The sequence below is a fragment of the Hyla sarda genome, chromosome 1 (genome assembly GCF_029499605.1).
Source record: "Hyla sarda isolate aHylSar1 chromosome 1, aHylSar1.hap1, whole genome shotgun sequence".
Lineage (NCBI taxonomy): Eukaryota > Metazoa > Chordata > Amphibia > Anura > Hylidae > Hyla > Hyla sarda.
In genome coordinates this window covers 303,312,886-303,334,609 of record NC_079189.1, presented here as the reverse complement: position 1 = coordinate 303,334,609, position 21,724 = coordinate 303,312,886, and the positions used below count along the sequence as shown (strand labels likewise).

The 21,724-nt window shown below is 43.2% G+C and overlaps 1 protein-coding gene across 1 annotated transcript in view; it reads left to right on the top strand.

Moving 5' to 3' along the window:
• Positions 1 to 21,724, top strand: part of NWD1 (NACHT and WD repeat domain containing 1) — a 98,275-nt gene that overhangs the window by 32,446 nt on the left and 44,105 nt on the right. Inside the window, exons 10-14 of the mRNA XM_056518149.1 lie at positions 594 to 797; positions 3,643 to 3,802; positions 3,909 to 4,026; positions 10,225 to 10,389; positions 12,836 to 13,033. Coding sequence (XP_056374124.1) covers positions 594 to 797; positions 3,643 to 3,802; positions 3,909 to 4,026; positions 10,225 to 10,389; positions 12,836 to 13,033 — 845 coding nt within the window. The remainder of the gene's footprint in view (positions 1 to 593; positions 798 to 3,642; positions 3,803 to 3,908; positions 4,027 to 10,224; positions 10,390 to 12,835; positions 13,034 to 21,724) is intronic.

Here is a 21,724-nt window from a genome sequence, read left to right as displayed (position 1 = left end):
CTGTTTGCACACAAAAAAAAAAAATAATAATTATTGTTCCACTTTAAAGTGACTTTATTTTGATATCTTGCTGGGACTGCAGGAAAAATAGCAATGAAGCATACTTACCTGACTAGCTTCCCAGGTGCTGCCGTTTTCCGATCCTCTTGGTTCCTGTAACATGGTATGTAGACATGAACTGCCCATTCAGTATAGTGATTGGCTCACTGGGAATTTCCTGTTCACATGTCACATCACAGGAACCACAAAGAGCGGGGACCAGACACTCAGGAAAACGGCAGCGGCAGGTGAGCAGACCAAGTAAGTAAATATAGTATTTATATACAATGCCCTTGTTTACACTCAGTAGATTACTTTTTTCCTGTCTTATATCATTTAATAGTCCAAATCCACATCGAATTTAACATTACATAAAAAAAAATATACTAAAACATTCTCTTGGCTAACAATTTTAAGTAAGCAACATTCTAAGTTATAGCTTGTGACATGCTATGCTGTGCGACAGTGGTAAATCTTGTGAGCTGCCTCTATTCTCCTTCTACCAATAAAACATGCTATGTTTACTTAACTGATATATTATATTTAAATCCTAGGAATGGCTTGTCAGAAGCAGAGCTAAAAGATATCCTCTCCATTGATAATAATGTCCTGGCAGACATATATCAGTACTGGGCCCCTCCAAGTGAAGATGTGATCCGAATTCCATCTCTTTCATGGACCCACCTACGCTATGATTTAGAGGGGTATTTGGTGGAGAGGCAAGCAGATGAGACCACAGTATTAGGTCTATACCACAGGTACAAAACTTAACCTAAGCCCCAAAGTGTTACAGTGATATTGTTTATTATATTATGTATTATATAGTACATTATCTTGTTAATTAGATTAACCACCACTAGCTGTGTTAGGTGAAGATCATGATATTAGTTCCATTGATGGAAAATTTTAATGCTACTTTACACTCGACTTTCTTGAGCACACTCTGCTTGCTTGACCAGTAACCTTCTACATAAACCACACTGCTGCTACATTTGATCCCAAATCCCTGTTTGTAGATCAACGTGTCTTCCCTGCATATGTCACCTAGAGCCGTTGTTGTAAAGGAGTACTCTGCTATCACACTCACTTTCACACCCACCTATCGCAATAGGTCCTAAATAAGTAACGCACACTCTAAAACCAGTCCACACACCAAACGCTGAACCAACTCGCACACAGGTTCTCACACTGCGTTCTTTAGGCAAAACATTAAAGTTATTGGGGGAGATTTTTTTAAAACCTGTGCAGAGGCCTTTTTTAACACAACATGCATACACAACAATTAACATGAGAGTGACAAAGGTATGCACAGGGACAACAGAATGAAGAAGACACACATCAAAAAAGGTTTCTTAGACAGTAATGAGATAGGGTTGGGGACATATAAAAAAAATTGCTTAGTTATACTAATACTAGACAGTCTAAGATTTTACAAGATTTTTATAACTGTCTCAGGATTAATGATGTCGCGAACATAAAATTTTCGGTTCACGAACGTGTACGTCCGCAAAACGTCCGGCGAACCGGGCGAACCGCCATTGACTTAAATGGGCAGGCGAATTTTAAAACCCACAGGGACTCTTTCTGGCTACAATAGTGATTTAAAAGTTGTTTCAAGGGGACTAACACCTGGACTGTGGCGTGCCGGAGTGGGATCCATGGCAAAACTCCCATGGAAAATTACATAGTTGATGCAGAGTCTGGTTTTAATCCATAAAGGGCATAAATCACCTATTATTCCTAAATGGTTTGGAATATTGTGCTTTAGCCCCCTTTAGGCAGCACATAGAGCCCCCTTTAGGCATCACATAGTTATATTCACCCCTTTAGACAGCACATAGATCCCCCCATATTAGGCAGCACATAGTTAGAACCTCCCTTTAGGCAGCACATAGTTATATCCCCCCTTTAGGCATCACATAGTTAGATTCCCCCATGTTAGGCAGCATATAGTTAGAGCCCTCCTTGAGGCAGCACATAGTGGGATTTGAACACAAGGCCCTAGCACTGCAAGGCAGCAGTGCTAACCTCTGAGCCACCATGCTACCCTTAGCATACATCTAATATCCACGGTTGCAAAAATGGACAGAGATGTCAGCAGAGAGTACCTGAAAAATTAGGCATGTACACATGCCTGAAAAATTTGGTATTGTTGCAGCCGCTTCTGTAGCAGAGGCCATAAAAATTGCAGCACCATAACAATTGCAGCAGCAGAGGCCAGAAAAATTAGGCATGTACACATGGATGAAAAATTGGGTATTGTCGCAGCCGCATCTGTATCAGCAGCCAGAAAAATTGCAGCACCAGAAAAAGTGCAGTAGCAGAGGCCATAAAAATTAGGCATGTACACCTGGCTGGAAAATTTGGTATTGTCGCAGCTGTAGCAGCGGCCATAAAAATTGCCCATAGGGACCTATAACACTGCACACACTGATCTCTCATCCTGATCACAGGCGTGTATTAACACGCCTGTGATCAGCATTATCGGCGCTTGACTGCTCCTGCCTGGATCTCAGGCACGGAGCAGTCATTCGTCGATCGGACACCGAGGAGGCAGGTAAGAGCCCTCCCGGTGTCCGATCAGCTGTTCGGGACGCCGCGATTTCACCACGGCGGTCCCGAACAGCCCGACTGAGCAGCCGGGATACTTTCAGTTTCACTTTAGAAGCGGCGGTCAGCTTTGACCGCCGCTTCTAAAGGGTTAATACCGCACATCGCCGCGATCGGCGATGTGTGGTATTAGCCGCGGGTCCCGGCCGTTGATTAGCGCCGGGACCGACGCGATATGATGCGGGATCGCGGCACGATCCCGCTTCATATCGCGGGAGCCGGCGCAGGACGTAAATATACGTCCTGTGTCGTTAACGGGTTAATACTGTAGTAGATAGTTGCTTGAAGGAACTTAAGTTTGATTCTGGAGTACCCCTTTTAACCAGCGATTCCCTCCCAACCAGGACTGATATCTTTCAGCCCTAAAAAGGGCTTTTTTGGGTGCTGTCCTTAAAGCAGATGTTACACTAGTGCTTTAGGAGTAAACTGGACCCTGAATACACCACCTAGCAGCAACCTAGTATAGGGGGAGGATCGAACTTCACATATGTTCGCCCGGTGATGCGAACATGCAAAATTTGCCAGGAACTGTTCGCCGGCGAACAATTCGCGACATCTCTACTCAGGATGTCTGAAAATCTGGTTCAGTTTACACTGTGTGCTTTTTCGGTTGAAATTTAAGCTATGCCTCTTTGGAAAAATGTGTCTTGTGCCACTTTTTCTCCAAATCTGACATAGTCTGCACAAATAGGTCCGTTTTTAATATACCCCCTAATTCAGCACCCTGTTTCCAGAATCATATTTTTCCAAGACATTATATCCCCAGCCTATATTCACTACTACATAGAGTAATTCACACAATGGGCAGAGCAACCTCTATCAGGTGGTTACTACAGTTCTTCGTTCAGCTTACATAAGGCCCAGCAACTTTAGCCATTGGTGCTACCTGGCAGAGGGCCAGCTTATAATAAATGAGCCCTTATTGATCTACTGCTGTTAATAAGTTCATGAGATACATTCACAATATCACTGGTATGTGCTTTCTGTCTGCAGACAGTTCATAGAAGTGGCACACAACATTTACCTGAGTGGGTCGGAGAAGACAAAAAGACATCGTATTCTAGCTGAGTACTTTATAGGAACTTGGAGTCAGGGCAGAAAGCATCCCATTGACCTACCACTTCTTAAGAAATCCCTGAATGCTGACAGAAAGGTATTTGTTCATGTTCACGATTACATTTCTTTCTACCAGTGGCTTGCATATTGTTAAACCTATGGGGTGGCATTTTCCAATGGTCTGTTTTGTAACTTTTTCTCAGGTAGCTCCACAGCCATTGTGGTTTTCAGGAAGCTTGCCGAATCTCAGAAAAATAAATGAACTGCCTTACCATCTTTTTCATGCAGGCTGCTTTGATGAACTAAAGCGGGAAATTTTAGGTATGCATAATATATGTTGTAGATGTATACTTTACAACTATCATGGTATGGTTACAAATGATTACAAAATTTATATTTGTTATTTCCCACACAACAAACTCCACCCAATTTCAGTCATTCTAAGGCTGAGTTTCCACTTTTTGGCACAAATGCCAAATCTGCCACACTGCATTCTTTCTGTAAAAAAAAAAAAACGCTGCGGCCAGATGTTAGCTGTAAATGAATAGGAAATCACAAAATGCCTTTTCCACTTGGCGTTATTTTTTTTTTTTATCCTTTTGGTGGTTTTTCACTATTCTTTGGCGTTTTTCTAAATCACAGCATATTTAGACTATGGCGTTTAGGAAGGACGGGAGAAGCAGGATAGCACGGAGGTGAGAGACTGGCTGGAATCCCAGCCCCGCCTGCTGGAGAGGAGACAGGGAGGGAGCTTTCACGGGAAGGAGCGCAAGTTGAGACAGTGCCCCCCCTTTGGTCTCCCCCTCTTTTTGAGGTTCAAAAAACGCTTGAGAAGATTACAATCCAGAATTATCTCCTCTGGCTCCCAAGATCTCTCCTCAGGACCAAATCCCTTCCAGTCAACTAAGAAGAATTGTTTCCCTCTCACGGTCTTGGAAGCTGAAATCTCCTTGACTTCATAGACATAGACATCTCTCTTCTGAGAGAATCGGTTGATGACAAGAGGCTTGAGGAAAGACACATGAAAAGAATTGGGAATACGAAGAGAAGAAGGCAATCAGAGTTTATAGGAGACCGGATTAATTTTTTGTAAGATCTCGAATGTGCCCAGGAAATGAGGACCCAACTTTTACCAGGGAATCTTGAAACTAATGTATCTGGAGGATAACCAAACTTTATCACCGGGAGAGAAGGATGGTGGAGGTCTTCTTTTTTTTTATCAGCCTGTGCTTTCATGGGTGAGGAGGCAAGAGACAAAGAATGCTGAGTTTGTAGCCAAATGGAAGAGAAGTCTCGGACGAGTTCATCCACAGCTGTCACACCGGAGGAAACTGGAACTGGAAGAGGAGAATGGAGATGATGTCCATAAACAACATAAAACGAAGAAGTCCTCGTGGACTCCGTATCCTTATGATTCTAGGAGAATTCAGCCCAAGGGAGGAGGTCGACCCAATCGTCTTGACGAGCAGAAACAAAATGACAGAGATCTCCAGAATTTGATCTACCCTCTCCACCTCACCGTTGGACTGAGGGTGGTAGGCAGAGGAGAAGTCCAGATTGACGTCACTTGTAAACAAACTGCACTCTACGATCCAAGAGGATATGATTTGGAAGGCCATGAAGACAAAAAATATGTTGAAGAAAATGCTCCGCCAGCTGTGGGGCAGATGGAAGACCTGGTAGCGGAATGAAATGAGCCATCTTGGAAAATCGATCAACCACCATCCAGATGATTGTGTTATTACAAGAAGGAGGCAGATAATAAAGTCCATAGCTATGTGGGACCAGGGAGTCTCTGGAATGGGCAAAGCTGTAAGAGTCCTGCAGGCCTCTGCCGAGGAGTTGTATCATGGGCACAGGTGACACAGGAACAGACAAAATCGGTGACATTGCGCTCAAGATGCGGCCACCAGTAATAAATAAATAAGTTGAAAGGTCTTTTGTATTCCAAGGTGACCAGCCAGCAAAGAAGAATGGCCCCAATTCAGGACTTTACATCTCAGTTTGACAGGCACAAAGGATTTCCCAGGGGGAACTTGCAGAAGATCGGAAGGAGCTGCTAAGATCAATCGTTCTGGAGGAATAATGTGCCTAGGCTTGGAGTCCATTCCAATGACATCGGAGATCTGGAAAGAGCATCGGCTCTGATGTTTTTGTTAGTGGGACGAAAATGAATGAAGAAATTAAATCTGGAAAAGAAAATAAACCACCTTGCCTGGCGGTGATTCAATCGCTGAGCAGACTGGAGATATAGGAAATTCTTATGGTCTGAGTAGATGCTGACCGGAAGAGGAGACCTTTCTCCTCCAAGGCATGCTTAATAGTAAGGAGTTCTTGATATTCAATGGAGTAGTTCCTCTCAGCAGGGGAGAAAGTCTTAGAAAAGAAACCACAGGTTACAGTCTTGCCCTTGGAATTTTTCTGGGTAAGCACGGCACCGGCTCCTACGGATGAAGCATCTACTTCCAAAGCAAAGTGTTTCTCCGGATCTGGTCTTGAAAGCACAGGGCAGAGGCAAACGCTGTCTTTAAATGCTGTCTTTAAGTTAAGGCCTCTTCGGCCTCAGGAGGCCATGCCTTAGGGTTAGAGCTCTTCTTAGTAAGAGCTACTTTCAGAGCAACCAAGGAAGAAATTTGTGGGATAAACTGATGATAATAATTGGCAAATGACAGGAAGAGTTGAATAGCCTGAAGTCCAGTAGGGCGAGGCCAATCAAATACCGCAGTCAGTTTATCAGGGTCCATCTGAAGGCCTTAATGAGAAACAATGTAACTGAGAAATGGGAGACTAGACCTCTCGAATAGGCATTTTTCCAGTTTGGCGTAGAGATGATTCTTCCGGAGGCGCTGAAGAACCAGACGAACATGTGATCGATGCTCCTCTAAGTTGGATGAGAAGATCAAGACGTCATCAAGATGTCATCAACAACACAGGTGTAGAGAAGGTGTAGAGAAGATCTCGGAAGATGTCATTGACAAATTCTTGAAAGATGGCTGCAGCATTGCAGAGGCCAGAAGGCATCACGATATACCCAAAATGTCCATCACGGGTATTAAAGGCCGTTTTCCATTTGGCTCCCCATGGGCGATCAAAAAGTTCAGAGTTCAGAGGGAGCGAATAACGATTCTTGATTGTGATCTTGTTAAGACCCCTGTAATCAATACATAGACGAAGAGAACCATCCTGCTCCAAAAGGAGAGGAGGACTTTCGGATAAATCCCTTTTGGAGGTTCTCTTGGATATATTTTACCATGGCTTGAGTCTCAGGAACAGATAATGGGTAGATTCTTCCTCGAGGAGGCATAGCTCCAGGCTGTAAATCAATGGGGCAGTCGTAAGGATGATGTGGAGGTAGAGTCTCGGCCTGCTTTTTGCAGAATACATCTGAATAATCTTGACATGGGAGAGGCAGACCAGGCATTGGAGGAAGAGAGGAGACAGCTTTTGACTGGCACAAGACAGGGATTTAGGCAAAACTGTCCCCAACGTGTGATTTCTCCTGATTTCCCGTCAAGTTGTGGAGAATGATGTTTTAGCCATGGAAGACCGAGAAGAAGCTGCGAAGTACAGTGTGGCAACACATAGAACTCTATTTTTCCTTGTGCAAGGCTCCTCCTTGCATGATGAGAGGCTCTGTGCGGTATAGCACCTTACAGTCCAGATTTTGGCCATTAACAGAAGAAATATACAAGGGCTTAGCAAGCTGAGTGTTACGCCGAGCGCTCCGGGTCCCCGCTCCTCCCCGGAGCGCTCGCTACACCTTCCTCACTGCAGCGCTCCGGTCGGTTCCACGGACCCGGGGCGCTGCGATACTGTCTCCGGCCGGGATGCGATCCGCGATGCGGGTAGCGCCCGCTCGCGATGCGCACCCCGGCTCCCGTACCTGACCCGCTCTCCGTCACTTCTGTCCCGGCGCGCGCGGCCCCGCTCCCTAGGGCGCGCGCGCGCCGGGTCTTTGCGATTTAAAGGGCCACTGCGCCGCTGATTGGCGCAGTGGTTCCTATTAGTGTTTGCACCTGTGCACTTCCCTATATCACCTCACTTCCCCTTCACTCCCTCGCCGGATCTTGTTGCCTTAGTGCCAGTGAAAGCGTTCCTTGTGTGTTCCTTGCCTGTGATTCCAGACCTTCTGCCGTTGCCCCTGACTACGATCCTTGCTGCCTGCCCCGACCTTCTGCTACGTCCGACCTTGCTTTTGCCTACTCCCTTGTACCGCGCCTATCTTCAGCAGCCAGAGAGGTGAGCCGTTGCTAGTGGATACGACCTGGTCACTACCGCCGCAGCAAGACCATCCCGCTTTGCGGCGGGCTCTGGTGAAAACCAGTAGTGGCTTAGAACCGGTCCACTAGCACGGTCCACGCCAATCCCTCTCTGGCACAGAGGATCCACTACCTGCCAGCCGGCATCGTGACACTGAGTCACAGGAAGTTGATGCTTATGGACCAAGGAAGCGTCAATGAAGTCGCCAGCGAAACCTGAGTCCAAAAATGCAGAAACGAAGAATGAAGACTTGGCAGAAGTATAGACTTGAACAGGAAAGGTCAATCGAGGAGAGGTAGTATTAACACCTAGGGACGCCTCTCCCATGTGTCCAAGGTGCGAGCGTTTCCCAGACGCTGTGGACGTATAGCACAGTCTTTGAAAAAGTGCTATGGACTGGCACAATATAGGCACAAATTCTCATTATGTCCTCGGGATATTTTCAGCTGCGTTAAGCGAGAACGATCCACTTTCATAGCCTCTTCGGTAAGAGGCAAAGAAGACTGTAAAGGGGGAAGTTGGAACACAGGTGCCAAGCGAGGAAATCGACGTGTTCGGGCAGGTTCTCTCTCCATGAGAAGAGGCTAATTTGAGTGGCTAAATGGATAGGTTCACATAGGGTAGATGGAGGATCTCGTGAAGCAAGAGCATCCTTAACCCCTTAAGGACTATGGACGTGTATACACGTCCAGGCTGGATGCACGTTCCGCCATTAGGACATGTATACTCGTCCATGGTTAACGTGGGTGCTGCCCAGTGCACCCACGAGATTGCGGCAGGGACTCGGCTGTAACACAGAGGTGGGACACTGCCGGGACCGAAGTAAACTTTGGTCCCGGCAGTTTAACCCTTACAGCCACGGTCAGAAGTGACCGCTGGCTGTAAGTGTTATGACAGAGGGAGGGAGCTCCCTCTGTCCCCCCTGCAGCACCCTGCAGCGCGATCGCGGGGACCTGCCGCACTGCCGGGACCGAAGAAAACTTCGGTCCCGGCAGTTTAACCCTTACAGCCGCGTTCGGAAGCGACCGCGAGCTGTAAGGAGTTTTGACAGAGGGAGGGGTTACCTCTGTCTCTCTCCTGTAGCACCCCGCAATGATCACGGGGTGCTGCTGGTTACCTGGGTCTTTACAAGGGCCCCCAGGTCTGCCAGAGGCACGTCCTGATATGCTGCCTGCTAGTGTAAAACTAGCAGGCAGCATATATCTGCAATGCTTTGGAATACTAAGTATTCCAAAGCATTAAAAAAAGGGGAAAAAAACATAAAATAAATAAAAGTGCATAAAAACAATAAGTATAAAAAAAAAGTGTAAAAAAATGTGTAACAAGTGCTAAAAAAAAATGTAGATAAATTTATAAAAATACATTTATTAAAAAAATATAATGAAAAATAAAATTGTATAATGTGTAGGATCACACGGCGCACATCCGCAGCATATTACATGCTGCGGATGTCCGCCAACAGTCACAATAATGAGCTCCCTGCAGCTGCTTGGTAGCTTTGCGTGTCCACTCATAGCGGCGGATTTTCCGCCGGCAGTCATGAGCGGACACACTGAGCTATCCAGCCACAGCAGTGATCTCGCCCTTGTGACTGCTGGGGGGCATCCGCAATGTGAAATATGCTGCAGATGCGCTCTATGTGACCCAAAATGGGGTCACTTGTGGGGGTTCTGTATGGTTCTGACATCTAAAACCCTTTGCAGGCATGAAGTGCGGCCTATAATCCATTTGGCCTAAAATGGTGCACTGAAAGCCAAATGGCGCTCCTCTCCTTCTGGGTACTACCACGCGGCCAAGGAACCAAATAAGGCCTAAGCGGGAGTATTTCCAAACACGGGCCGAGCAGCTTAATAAAATATAGGCTGCATTTCTTGCAATATCAGAAGTGATGTACAAAAAATATGCCCCACAAATGATGCTTTTCTGAAAAAATTCTAATTTCAAATTTTTAACACTGCCTTTGTAATAATTCCTGCCAATAAACTATGGTGTTAAAATACTCACTGTACCCCCTAGCGAATACCTTGAGGGGTCTAGTTTTTAAAATGGGGTCAGTTGTTGCACATTTGTGGCACTGAACAAAATAAAAAGTGGGTCCAAAAGCGCTGAAATATTGTAGATGCAGCACTCATCCAGTCTTAAAAGATCAGGAACGCAAAACTGGTTAACATCACATCAAATTATGTATTCACAAGCTTTCTTCTATTTCCTATGCTGCACATTCTAGGATTATTGTAAACATACAAAGTCTGTTTACAGGCAATATGAACTGGATATCTACCAAGATAACTTCATGTGGAATCAATAGTCTGATCAAAGACTTTGATATGTGTGTGGAACGCATGAAAAATGAAGAGGCCAAGCTTGTCCGTGATACACTTCGACTCTTCCAGCCTACCATGCATTTTATAGAGGGAAAGATAGGTGAGTTTCACCATGATCAGATAAGCATCTATTTTTCCAGTCTGGTCTACTGTGAAAATATTCATTTGAAAGTATATGGCTGACTTTGCTGTGCTTCACAATTTAGGAATCATAGTTCTAGTAGTTTTATAGCCTGACAAATTACGTCCATCCAAAGCCTATGGCACAGGCAGAAACAGCCAAGCACAGTGCATTACTTGGTCCCAAAGTCAGACATTTATCATCTAGTATTTATCACCTATCCAAAAGCCTTAGGATTACACAAAAATATGGCTCATGTAAGGTGGGAATGAAAAAACAAAGCAAAAAAAATATCTGTAATGTGAACATTTACTCTTAAAGGGGTACTCTGGTGGAATTTTTTTTTTTAAATCAACTGGTGCCAGAAAGTTAAACAGATTTGTAAATTAGGTAAAAAAAACTGGGAATGTGCAGCTCACAATTAACTAGCCGAGGTAAGAGGGCTATACACCTACACCTGGTGTTTTAAATAGGGAAGACAAAACTAACAAGGTAGCCAACCCCTCTAGGCTAGCATCAGTTGCCTGATACAATGATGTAGTGGTAATAATGATGACTGGATCGTGCTTCAATTATAATATGAAAAGTGCAAATTTATTGCACAATATAAAATACATAAAAAATATTTTGTAAACAGTAAATCCTCAAAGCACAGGGCCCTTGTGCCGAGGGAATTAGAATATAATATAAAACTCTGAATATAAACAACCACCGATAGCTATCATTAAGAAATTTTAGCAATGCAATGTCACTTTTAATAATCCGGCCTCCGATAATCCAAACATGAGTTCAAGTCCCAAGTCTCTGCTGACATATGTTTTCTATTGGGATTTCCTTCTACTCAGGACAGTTCTTAAAATGGACAGAGATGTCAGCAGAGAGCACTGTGGTCATGGTGTCAGCAGAGAGCACTGGGTTCCAAAAAGAAAAGAATTTCCTCTGTAGTATTCAGCAGCTAATAAGTACTGGAAGGATTAAGATTTTTTAATAGAAGTAATTTACAAATCTTTTTAACTTTCTGGCACCAGTTGATTTAAAAAAAAAAAAATGTTTTCCACCAGAGTACCCCTTTAAGCCAGTCAACCTAAGAGAGAAGTCAGTCTGGTCTGCCCTTTAAGCCTCAATCATATACAAAGCCTTCTTATGTACAACCCTAAACAAATCTTCTAGTCCAGACAGGCCCCAGTTGTTCTAGACATATAATATTGCATACAGTATCATAGATATAAATATGAATGGAAGAACATGTCCACAGTACAGTAAAATAAAACATAGTGTCCAATAAGGTACACATAATAATAATATTAATCATACAGTTTATGTATAAATAACATTGATGAAGTTGTATGAGATGAATGCTTCTCTCTTTGTTAATTTGTTGTGTTCCAAAAAACAATAAAATTATATTTTAAAACAAAACAGTATAATAGATATGTGTCTAACCATAACTCCACATATGCTGAAATTGTTTAACTCCTTCATGTCAGGTTTCCCCTTCCATGTTCGATTCATGAATTGGTGTTATTCCTAAACTAGGAAAGGATTTGCCAGAATGTTTCTGCTACAGCGTACTTGTCATATACCACAATAAAATAAAAAAGTTATATGTTACTACTGTGTCTCTTCATCCAATCACTGCAGGCTGCTCTGTAACCCCTCCTTCATTTTTGCATGCTGCAGTCTAATAGGACAGGAGTGAGCACAGAGGAGTGCTAGTCCCGCCCTCACTTACTGGACTTGGTCCATGCCTTTGCTTTAGCTTGGACAAAGATAATGCTGCAGCAATACAGGATTCTTTTCTGAATGGTATGGGATGTTTTTTCTAAGCCATGATTTCTATAAAAAGGAAATAGCATTTTCTTTATAAAGTATATTAGAAAGGTTAATGTTTAGCCAGGATGTACAATATATAAAAAGTTTTTGTATCTGACAGTGCCCATTTAAAGAAGCGGTCCAGTGCTTAGAAATGTATCCCCTATCGCAGGATAGGGTTTAATGTCTTATTGCGGGGGGTCCAACCGATGGGACCCCCCACGATTTCCCGTATGGGTTTCCTAGATGTTTCGCACACAGCACCTCAGCTTGTACAAACATGCCCCCTCCATTCATCTCTATGGGAGAGGCGGAGAGACACCATTCCTGTGTCTCTGCCTCTCCCATAAAGATGAATGGAGAGGGCATGTTTTGTCAGGAGCCCTGATGGAGGAAGTACCCTTAAGTACCCTAAAAGCTATCATAAAGCTGGGTTTACATTGTGTTTTTGCCCCATTTGTACCATGCATTTTCTGTTTTGGTTTATGAACGCCCATGTCTGTCAATGAGTTCAGCAACCAAGACAAAAGAACACTGGTTATATTGAGCAGCTGACCTGATATACTGTATTAAAATGTCTAACAATAGAAACTTTTTTGTCATATTAAAACAGATCCTTGCATCATTTATGTAGAGATACTGGCAAGACTACATTTCTTCAAATCATCTTATCCAACCTTGATCGGTGATCTCTGCCTACAATGCTACACTTGGTTTGATCAATATCCAAATCCCACTTTTATCCCTATGAGTGGATTTTTCCAGCCACCTGGTGGTCCTCTGCAAACCACCCTAACAGGTTTTAAAAAAGGTATGTTATTGGTGCCAAGGAAACTCTTTAAAATTCTTTAACAATTTTTACTTTATAAAGAAAACTGTATGTAACAGTCCCCAAGTTTAATGGGGTTATCCTGGAATAAAAAACACAGCTAATTTCTTTAAAAACAGCTCCACATGTGTGATATTACAACTTGGCTCCATTTACTTCAATGGAACTGAGCTGCAGAACCACACATAACCTGGATACAGACGGAGAGCGGTTTTTGAAAGAAATTTGCTCTTTTTTCTATTCCTAGATATCCCCTTTAACAGTTAACTAGCTGATCTGTGGGGGTCATCCCACAAGGGCGCTCACAGATCGAGAGGACAGAGGTCAACTGCATGGGCGTACCTAGAATATTTTCTACAAAAAAACAACAAGGTGGTCAAAAAAAAACTTTTTCCCCCAAACACTAAATAAATTATTAAGTGTTTGGGGAAAAAAGGGATTTCTTCGACAACATAGGCGTTTTTTTGTAGAAATTATTGTAGATTAATGCTCCAATCATTGGTCTCCCCCCCCCACCCCCCAAATCCCCTAAATTCCAGGGTATATCCAATATTTGTCCCCCCCACCCATCCCCCAAATTGTTATTAAAATTTGTCTGAAACATTCCCTGATCCCACCATATGAATGATTACAGTGCAGTTATATCCAGTGATGTCCCTTAATAATGCCTAAATAATACCACCACACCATAACTGCTGTCGTTACCCTTACAGACACTGTAAATACATTATTACAGTACATAAATTTAAAGTCTGCATAAAACTATATCAATTTATGCTGCAGACATGCTGCAAATTTAGTGCAGAGTTTCCCTCATTGATTTTAATAGGGAAGTAAAAATTTGCAATAAATCTGCAGTTAGTGCATTCACACATACCAGATCCATTGTGTTTTTGAAGTTATTGCGGAAGCAGTTGTGGATTTTGCAGGGCAATAACTTTTTTTTTTTTTTATAAATATTTTGTATTCATTTTTCAAAATTATACACACATGGACAAATTGGAATCATGATTACAATAAGATATAGCGAAATATCCTTCCTGCTTACAATACATCACATAATTAATATTTACACAATGCGGGTATCTATGAAATCACATAAACAGATTTTACATTTAAATAATAAATATGCATAGAAACCCATCATTTTGCAATCGAGATTCCTTAAATAACAATAAAGGAAGAAAAAAAATAAAAATAAACCTCAAGCACACTTCTCCCACCTATTCCACACTTGAAAGAAAGTTTTTCCCCTTCTCTTACTAGCTGAATATTTTGTCCATACAGATTCGTATATTTTTATCTTATCCATAGTTTATTTCCATTCCACAATATCTGGTATTCCTTCCCCATCCATTTTCTAAGAATTAACAATTTAGCATAAAAGGTACCTCTGATAACCAGAGGGAAATTTCTACCCATACCGGAATTTTTTTTTTCTTTTACCGATAACTATCTTTACTGTTGCTGGAAGTATCAGATGTTATTATTTATTTATTTTTTTAAATATATATATTTTTATTCTTTATAACATTATAAAAGTTTACACAAAACCAACTTTTCCATCAAAAAGAAAATTATATCCCCAAACCCACCCAACAATATCCATTAATCAACCTTTAAAATCAATTCTACTTTAATCTTCCCATTACAATATTCCTTATTTAACTTACTACTGGGTCCTCCTGCAGTCCGCTCTGCGCCTTCCTCCCTCCCTCCCCCCACCTCCAACCTCCTAACTGTCTTTTGTCGCTTCCCCTACTGTTCACACCCTTTCCACCCCTATGTCATCCCCTATTTCTATTACCTTAGCAACAGGAGAGAATAAATTAAGAAATAAATCAATTAATCAGAAGCACAGATTTGGGGGTGCCAACCCCCCATAAAGAGATAGAATCCGGGAGAGGAGGGAGGTAGGAGGAGAAGAGAAAAAAAAAAAAAAAACACACATATATCACTCCCATCACCTCTTGGTTTTTTAATATTTTTCCTTTTATTATTTTCCTTTTTACCTCTTATTTTTTCCTACCCCTTTCTCCCCCGACTTGCCGGCCCTAGGCTGCCCCTTTTACTGGTTGCAGCCTCTGCCCAACTACCCCCCAACCCTCCAGGGCGGTATTAAACTCACCCTGGACTGTCATAGGAATCATAGGTATTTGAGGCTATTTAGTTCATTGAATTCCACATTCCTCTTCCTTCTACAACTATCAACCATACAAATTTTTTTTTTTAAATTCCTTCCGACCTCTCCCCCCCCTCGAAGCTGTTAATAGGTTATATATACCAAAGGAGAGGAGGCAGCAACTATCCAAAAAGGGAGGAAAGGAGAAAGAGAGAGAAAAAAAAATGTTTCCTTTATCTTATTTCACTATAATAATCTACAAGGGATTAGGTCTCAGGCTGACTACAGGCCTTCAAGTATTACGATCTTAATACCCCCCCCCCTCCCATGACACTGGCAGAGAAGGAAAAAAATGTTTTAATCAAATCCTTATTATATCCACCAATTTATTTTTTTTCCTCTATCGGCATATTCTTAATCCATCTATCCCATGTTTGGTGGAATTTTTTCATCCCTCCCTTTTTGCTGCATGACAAAATTCCAAGTTAATAATATTTGCTACAGTGTTCATATATTCTTTTGTGTCTGCATTTTCTTTACTCATCCATTTTCTCGCTATCATCAATCTCAATACAAACATCAATTTGAACAACAGTGCTTTGTTACTATTTCCGACTACAATGCCTAACAGCCATATTTTAGGGTTCATTGTAATTATAATTTTTAACCTTATTTCAACCTCCTTTATTATTTTTTGCCACACCTTTTGGATTTGCGGACATTTATAGTACATATGCGAGAAATCTGCTTCCTTTCCACACTTGGCTTGGGACAACCATAATGTTTATTCCTATCTATCTTCCCCAATTGCTTGGGGGCATAATACAATCTCTTATTTATAAAAAATTGTGTCACCCTGTGATTTCTATTACATATCGCTTTTTTACCCCATTCCCAAATACCTTCCCACACTGTTTGACTTATTTCTCCTATCTCATTCTCCCATTTCCTTTGACTATTGTGTACCACTCTATCATCTTGCACCTTCTTCAATTCTCTGTACATATTAGATGTTATTTTCCTTCTAATTTCTTTCTCCATCACCTCCTTCATTAGTGGTTGTTAATACCGGATTATGAACCGAGTATTAACCCCTTAAAGGGGTATTCCGCCCCTAGACATCTTATCCCCTATCCAAAGGATAGGGGATAAGATGTCAGATCGCCGCGGTGCCGCTGCTGGGGACCCCTGGGATCCCCGCTGCGGCACCGCGCTATCATTACAGCACAGAGCGAGTTCGCTCTGCACGTAATGATGGGCAGTACAGGGGCCGGAGCATCGTTACTTCATGGCTCCGCCCCTCGTGACGTCATGGCCTGCCCCTTTCAATACAAGTCTATGGGAGGGGGCGTGGCGGTCGTCACGCCCCCTCCCTTAGACTTGCATTAAGGGGACGGGCCATGGTGTCACGAGGGGCGGCGCCATGACGTCACGCTGCTCCGTCCCATATCGCCCATCATTACGCACAGAGCGAACTCGCACTGTGCTGTAATGATAGCGCGGTGCCGCAGCTGGGATCCCAGGGGTCCCCAGCAGCGGGACCACGGCGTACTGACATCTTATCCCCTATCCTTTGGATAGGGGATAAGATGCCTAGGGGCGGAGTACCCCTTTAAGGACCCAGCCATTTTACACCTTAGGACCTGGCCATTTTACACCTTAGGACCCGGCCATTTATTGCACATCTGACCACTGTCACTTTAAACATTAATAACTCTGGAATGCTTTTAGTTATCATTCTGATTCCGAGAATGTTTTTTCGTGACATATTCTACTTTAACATAGTGGTAAAATTTTGTGGTATCTTGCATCCTTTCTTGGTGAAAAATCCCAAAATTTTATGAAAAATTTGAAAATGTTGCATTTTTTTAACTTTGAAGCTCTCTGCTTGTAAGGAAAATGGATATTCCAAATAATTTTTTTTTATTCACATATACAATATGTCCACTTTATGTTTGCATCATAACACTTACGTGTTTTTACTTTTGGAAGACACCAGAGGGCTTCAAAGTTCAGCAGCAATCTTCCAATTTTTCACAAAATTTCCAAACTCACAATTTTTCAGGGACCAGTTCAGGTTTGAAGTGGATTTGAAGGGTCTTCATATTAGAAATACCCCACAAATTACCCCATTATAAAAACTGCACCCCCCAAAGTATTCAAAATGACATTCAGTCAGCGTTTTAACCCTTTAGGTGTTTCACAGGAATAGCAGCAAAGTGAAGGAGAAAATTCACAATCTTAATTTTTTACACTCACATGTTCTTGTAGACTCAATTTTTGAATTTTTACAAGGGGTAAAAGGAGCAAATGTATACTTAAATTTGTAGCCCAATTTCTCTCGAGTAACGATATACCTCATATGTCTATGTAAAATGTTCGGCGGGCGCAGTAGAGGGCTCAGAAGCGAAGGAGCGACAAGGGGATTTTGGAGAGTACGTTTTTTTTAAATGGTTTTTGGGGGACATGTTGCATTTAGGAAGCCCCTATGGTGCCAGAACAGCAAAAAAAAAAAAAACACATGGCATACCATTTTGGAAACTAGACCCCTCGAGGAACGTAACAAGAAATAAAGTGAGCCTTAATACCCCACAGGGGTTTCACGACTTTTGCATACGTAAAAAAAAAAAAAATTCACTAAACTGTGTGTTTCCCCCCCCAAATTTCACATTTTTGCAAGGGTTAATAGCAGAAAATACCCCCCAAAATTGGTAACCCCATCTCTTCTGAGTATGGAGGTACCCCATAAGTTGACCTGAAGTGCACTACGGGCGCACTACAATGCTCAGAAGAGAAGGAGTCATATTTGGCTTTTGGAGAGCAAATTTTGCTCGGGGGAGGCATGTCGAATTTAGGAAGCCCATATGGTGCCAGGACAGCAAAATAACCCCCACATGGCATACCATTTTGGAAACTAGACCCCTTGAGGAACGTAACAAGGCATAAAGTGAGCATTTACCCCCCCCCCCCCCCCCCCCACTGGTGTCTGTCAGATCTTTGGAACAGTGGGCTGTACAAAATTTTTAATTTGCACAGCCCACTGTTCCAAAGATCTGTCAGACACCTGTGGGGTGTAAATTCTCACTGCACCCCTCATTACATTCCGTGAGGGGTGTAGTTTCCGAAATGGGGTCACATGTGTTTTTTTTGTTTTTTTTTGCGTTTGTCAAAACCGCTGTAACAATCAGCCACCCCTGTGCAAATCATCTCAAATGTACATGGCGCACTCTCCCTTCTGGGCCTTGTTGTGCGCCCCCAGAGCACTTTGCGCCCACATATGGGGTATCTCCGTAGTCGGGAGAAATTGCATTACAAATTTTGGGGGGCTTTTTTCCCCTTTACCTCTTGTCAAAATGAAAAGTATAGGGCAACACCAGCATGTTAGTGTAAAAAATGTATTTTTTTACACTAACATGCTGGTGTAAACCCCAACTTCACCTTTTCATAAGGGGTGAAAGGAGAAAAAGACCCCCCAAATTTGTTAGGCAGTTTCTCCCGATACTGTTACCTTGAAATACGACAGGGCTCCGAAGTGAGAGCGCCATGCGCATTTGAGGCCTGAATTAGGGATTTGCATAGGGGTGGACATAGGGGTATTCTACGCCAGTGATTCCCAAACAGGGTGCCTCCAGCTGTTGAAAAACTCCTAGCATGCTTGGACAGTCAACGGCTGTCCGGCAATACTGGGAGTTGTTGTTTTGCAACAGCTGGAGGCTCCATTTTGGAAAGAGTGGCGTACCAGACGTTTTTCATTTTTATTGGGGAGGGACGCTGTGTAGGGGTATGTGTATATGATGTTTTTTTTTCTACTTTTTATTTTATTTTGTGTTAGTGTAGTGTTTTTAGGGTACAGTCACACGGGCGGGGGATTACAGCGAGTTTCCCGCTGCGAGTTTGAGCTGCCGCGCAAAATTTGCTGCATTGCAAACTTGCAGCCTGATACTCACTGTAAGCCCCCCCCTGCCCATGTGAATGTACCCTGTACATTCACAGGGGGGGGACCTCCAGCTGTTGCAAAACTACAACTCCCAGCATGCACAGTCTATCAGTCAATAGACAATGTTTCCCAACCAGTGTGCCTCCAGCTGTTGCAAAACCACAACTCCCAAACATTCTCAGGCATGCTGGGAGTAGTAGTTCGGCAACATCTTTAGAGCCAGATGTTGCCGAACTACAACTCCCAGCATGCTTGGAGTTGTAGTTTTGCAACATCTGGAGGACTACAGTTTGCAGACCACTAATACAGTGGTTCCCAATCTGTGCCCTTCCAGATGTTGCAAAACTACAACTCCCAGTATGCCAAAACTGTCCAGGCATGCTGGGAGTTGTAGTTCTGCAACATCTGAATGGCCAGATGTTACAGAACTACAACTCCCAGCATGCCTGGACAGTAAGGGCATGCTGAGGATGTGTAGTTTTGCAACATCTGGAAGGGCACAGTGGTCCCAGAACTGTGGACCTCCAGAAGTTGCAAAACTGCAACTCCAAGCATGCCCAGACGCCAAGGGCTGTCTGGGCATGCTGGGAGTTGTAGTATACAGGGTCCCAATACAGCAATGCATGTCACTTTACGGCGACGTGCATTGCTGTAAAGGGCCCGACCGCGGCTGAAGATCCACTCACCTGTCGCCGCCGTCTTCACGCCGGGATCCGGGTCTTCAGGGACGAGGTAAGTACCGGGGCCGGTCCCCAGCACTCCCCCGTCCCCCGCCGCGTCCTCCGGTCTTCCTCCCGTCCTCTTCGGACTTCAAGAGGCCGGGCAGGGCGGGAGGAAGTAACCCCCCCCCCCCCTGCGATTGGTCGGTTAGTTAACCGACGGATCGCAGGGAATAGGAGGAGTTGGCAGGCTTGCCACCTCGCTCCTATTCTTTAGCATGGTCCTGGCTGTCTGTGACAGCCAGGATCATGCTAAATTACCGGCCGGTCGGGTCCCAGAGACCCGATCAGCCCGGTATCGTCGCAGATCGCAAGGGCGATTTCCCCTACATGGCCCCCTTCTGCGTTTGCCCTGGATGCCTGGGGCAACTGGGGCCAGAAAGTTAAACATATTTGTAAATTACTTCTATTGAAAAATCTTTACCCTTCAAGTACTTATTAATAGCTGTATGCTACAAGGGAAATTCTTTTCTTTTTGTATTTGTTTTTTGTCTTGTCTACAATGCTTTCTGCTCACATCTGATGCCTGTATCAGGAATTGTCCTGAGCAGGAGAAAATCCTCATAGCAAACCTATGCTGCTCTGGACACAGACAGAGGTGTCAGCAGAGAGCACTGTAGACGAGACTAAAAAAGAAATTGAAATTTCCTCTTTAGCATACAGCTACTAATAAGTACTGAAAGGATTACAATTTTTAAAATAGAAGTAATTTACAAATCTGTTTAACTTTCTGGCACCAGTTGATAAAAAATAAATAAATAAAAGTTTTCCACCGGAGTACCCCTTTAACCCCTTAAGGACGCAGGACGTAAATGTACGTCCTGGTGAGGTGGTACTTAACGCACCAGGACGTACATTTACGTCCTAAGCATAACCGCGGGCATCGGAGCGATGCCCGTGTCATGCGCGGCTGATCCCGGCTGCTGATCGCAGCCAGGGACCCGCCGGCAATGGCCGACGCCCGCGATCTCGCGGGCGTCCGCCATTAACCCCTCAGGTGCCGGGATCAATACAGATCCCGGCATCTGCGGGAGTTCGCGATTAAAATGAACGATCGGATCGCCCGCAGCGCTGCTGCGGGGATCCGATCATTCATAACGCCGCACGGAGGTCCCCTCACCTTCCTCCGTGCGGCTCCCGGCGTCTCCTGCTCTGGTCTGTGATCGAGCAGACCAGAGCAGGAGATGACCGATAATACTGATCTGTTCTATGTCCTATACATAGAACAGATCAGTATTAGCAATCATGGTATTGCTATGAATAGTCCCCTATGGGGACTATTCAAGTGTAAAAAAAAATGTAAAAAAATGTAAAAGTAAAAGTAAAAAAAAAGTGAAAAATCCCCTCCCCCAATAAAAAAGTAAAACGTCCGTTTTTTCCTATTTTACCCCCAAAAAGCGTAAAAAACATTTTTTATAGACATATTTGGTATCGCCGCGTGCGTAAATGTCCGAACTATTAAAATAAAATGTTAATGATCCCGTACGGTGAACGGCGTGAACGAAAAAAAATTTAAAAAGTCCAAAATTCCTACTTTTTTAATACATTTTATTAAAAAAAAAATTATAAAAAATGTATTAAAAGTTTTTTATATACAAATGTGGTATCAAAAAAAAGTACAGATCATGGCGCAAAAAATGAGCCCCCATACCGCCGCTTATACGGAAAAATAAAAAAGTTATAGGTCATCAAAATAAAGGGATTATAAACGTACTAATTTGGTTAAAAAGTTTGTGATTTTTTTTAAGCGCAACAATAATATAAAAGTATATAATAATGGGTATCATTTTAATCGTATTGACCCTCAGAATAAAGAACACATGTCATTTTTACCAGAAATTGTACGGCGTGAAAACAAAACCTTCCAAAATTAGCAAAATTGCGTTTTTCGTTTT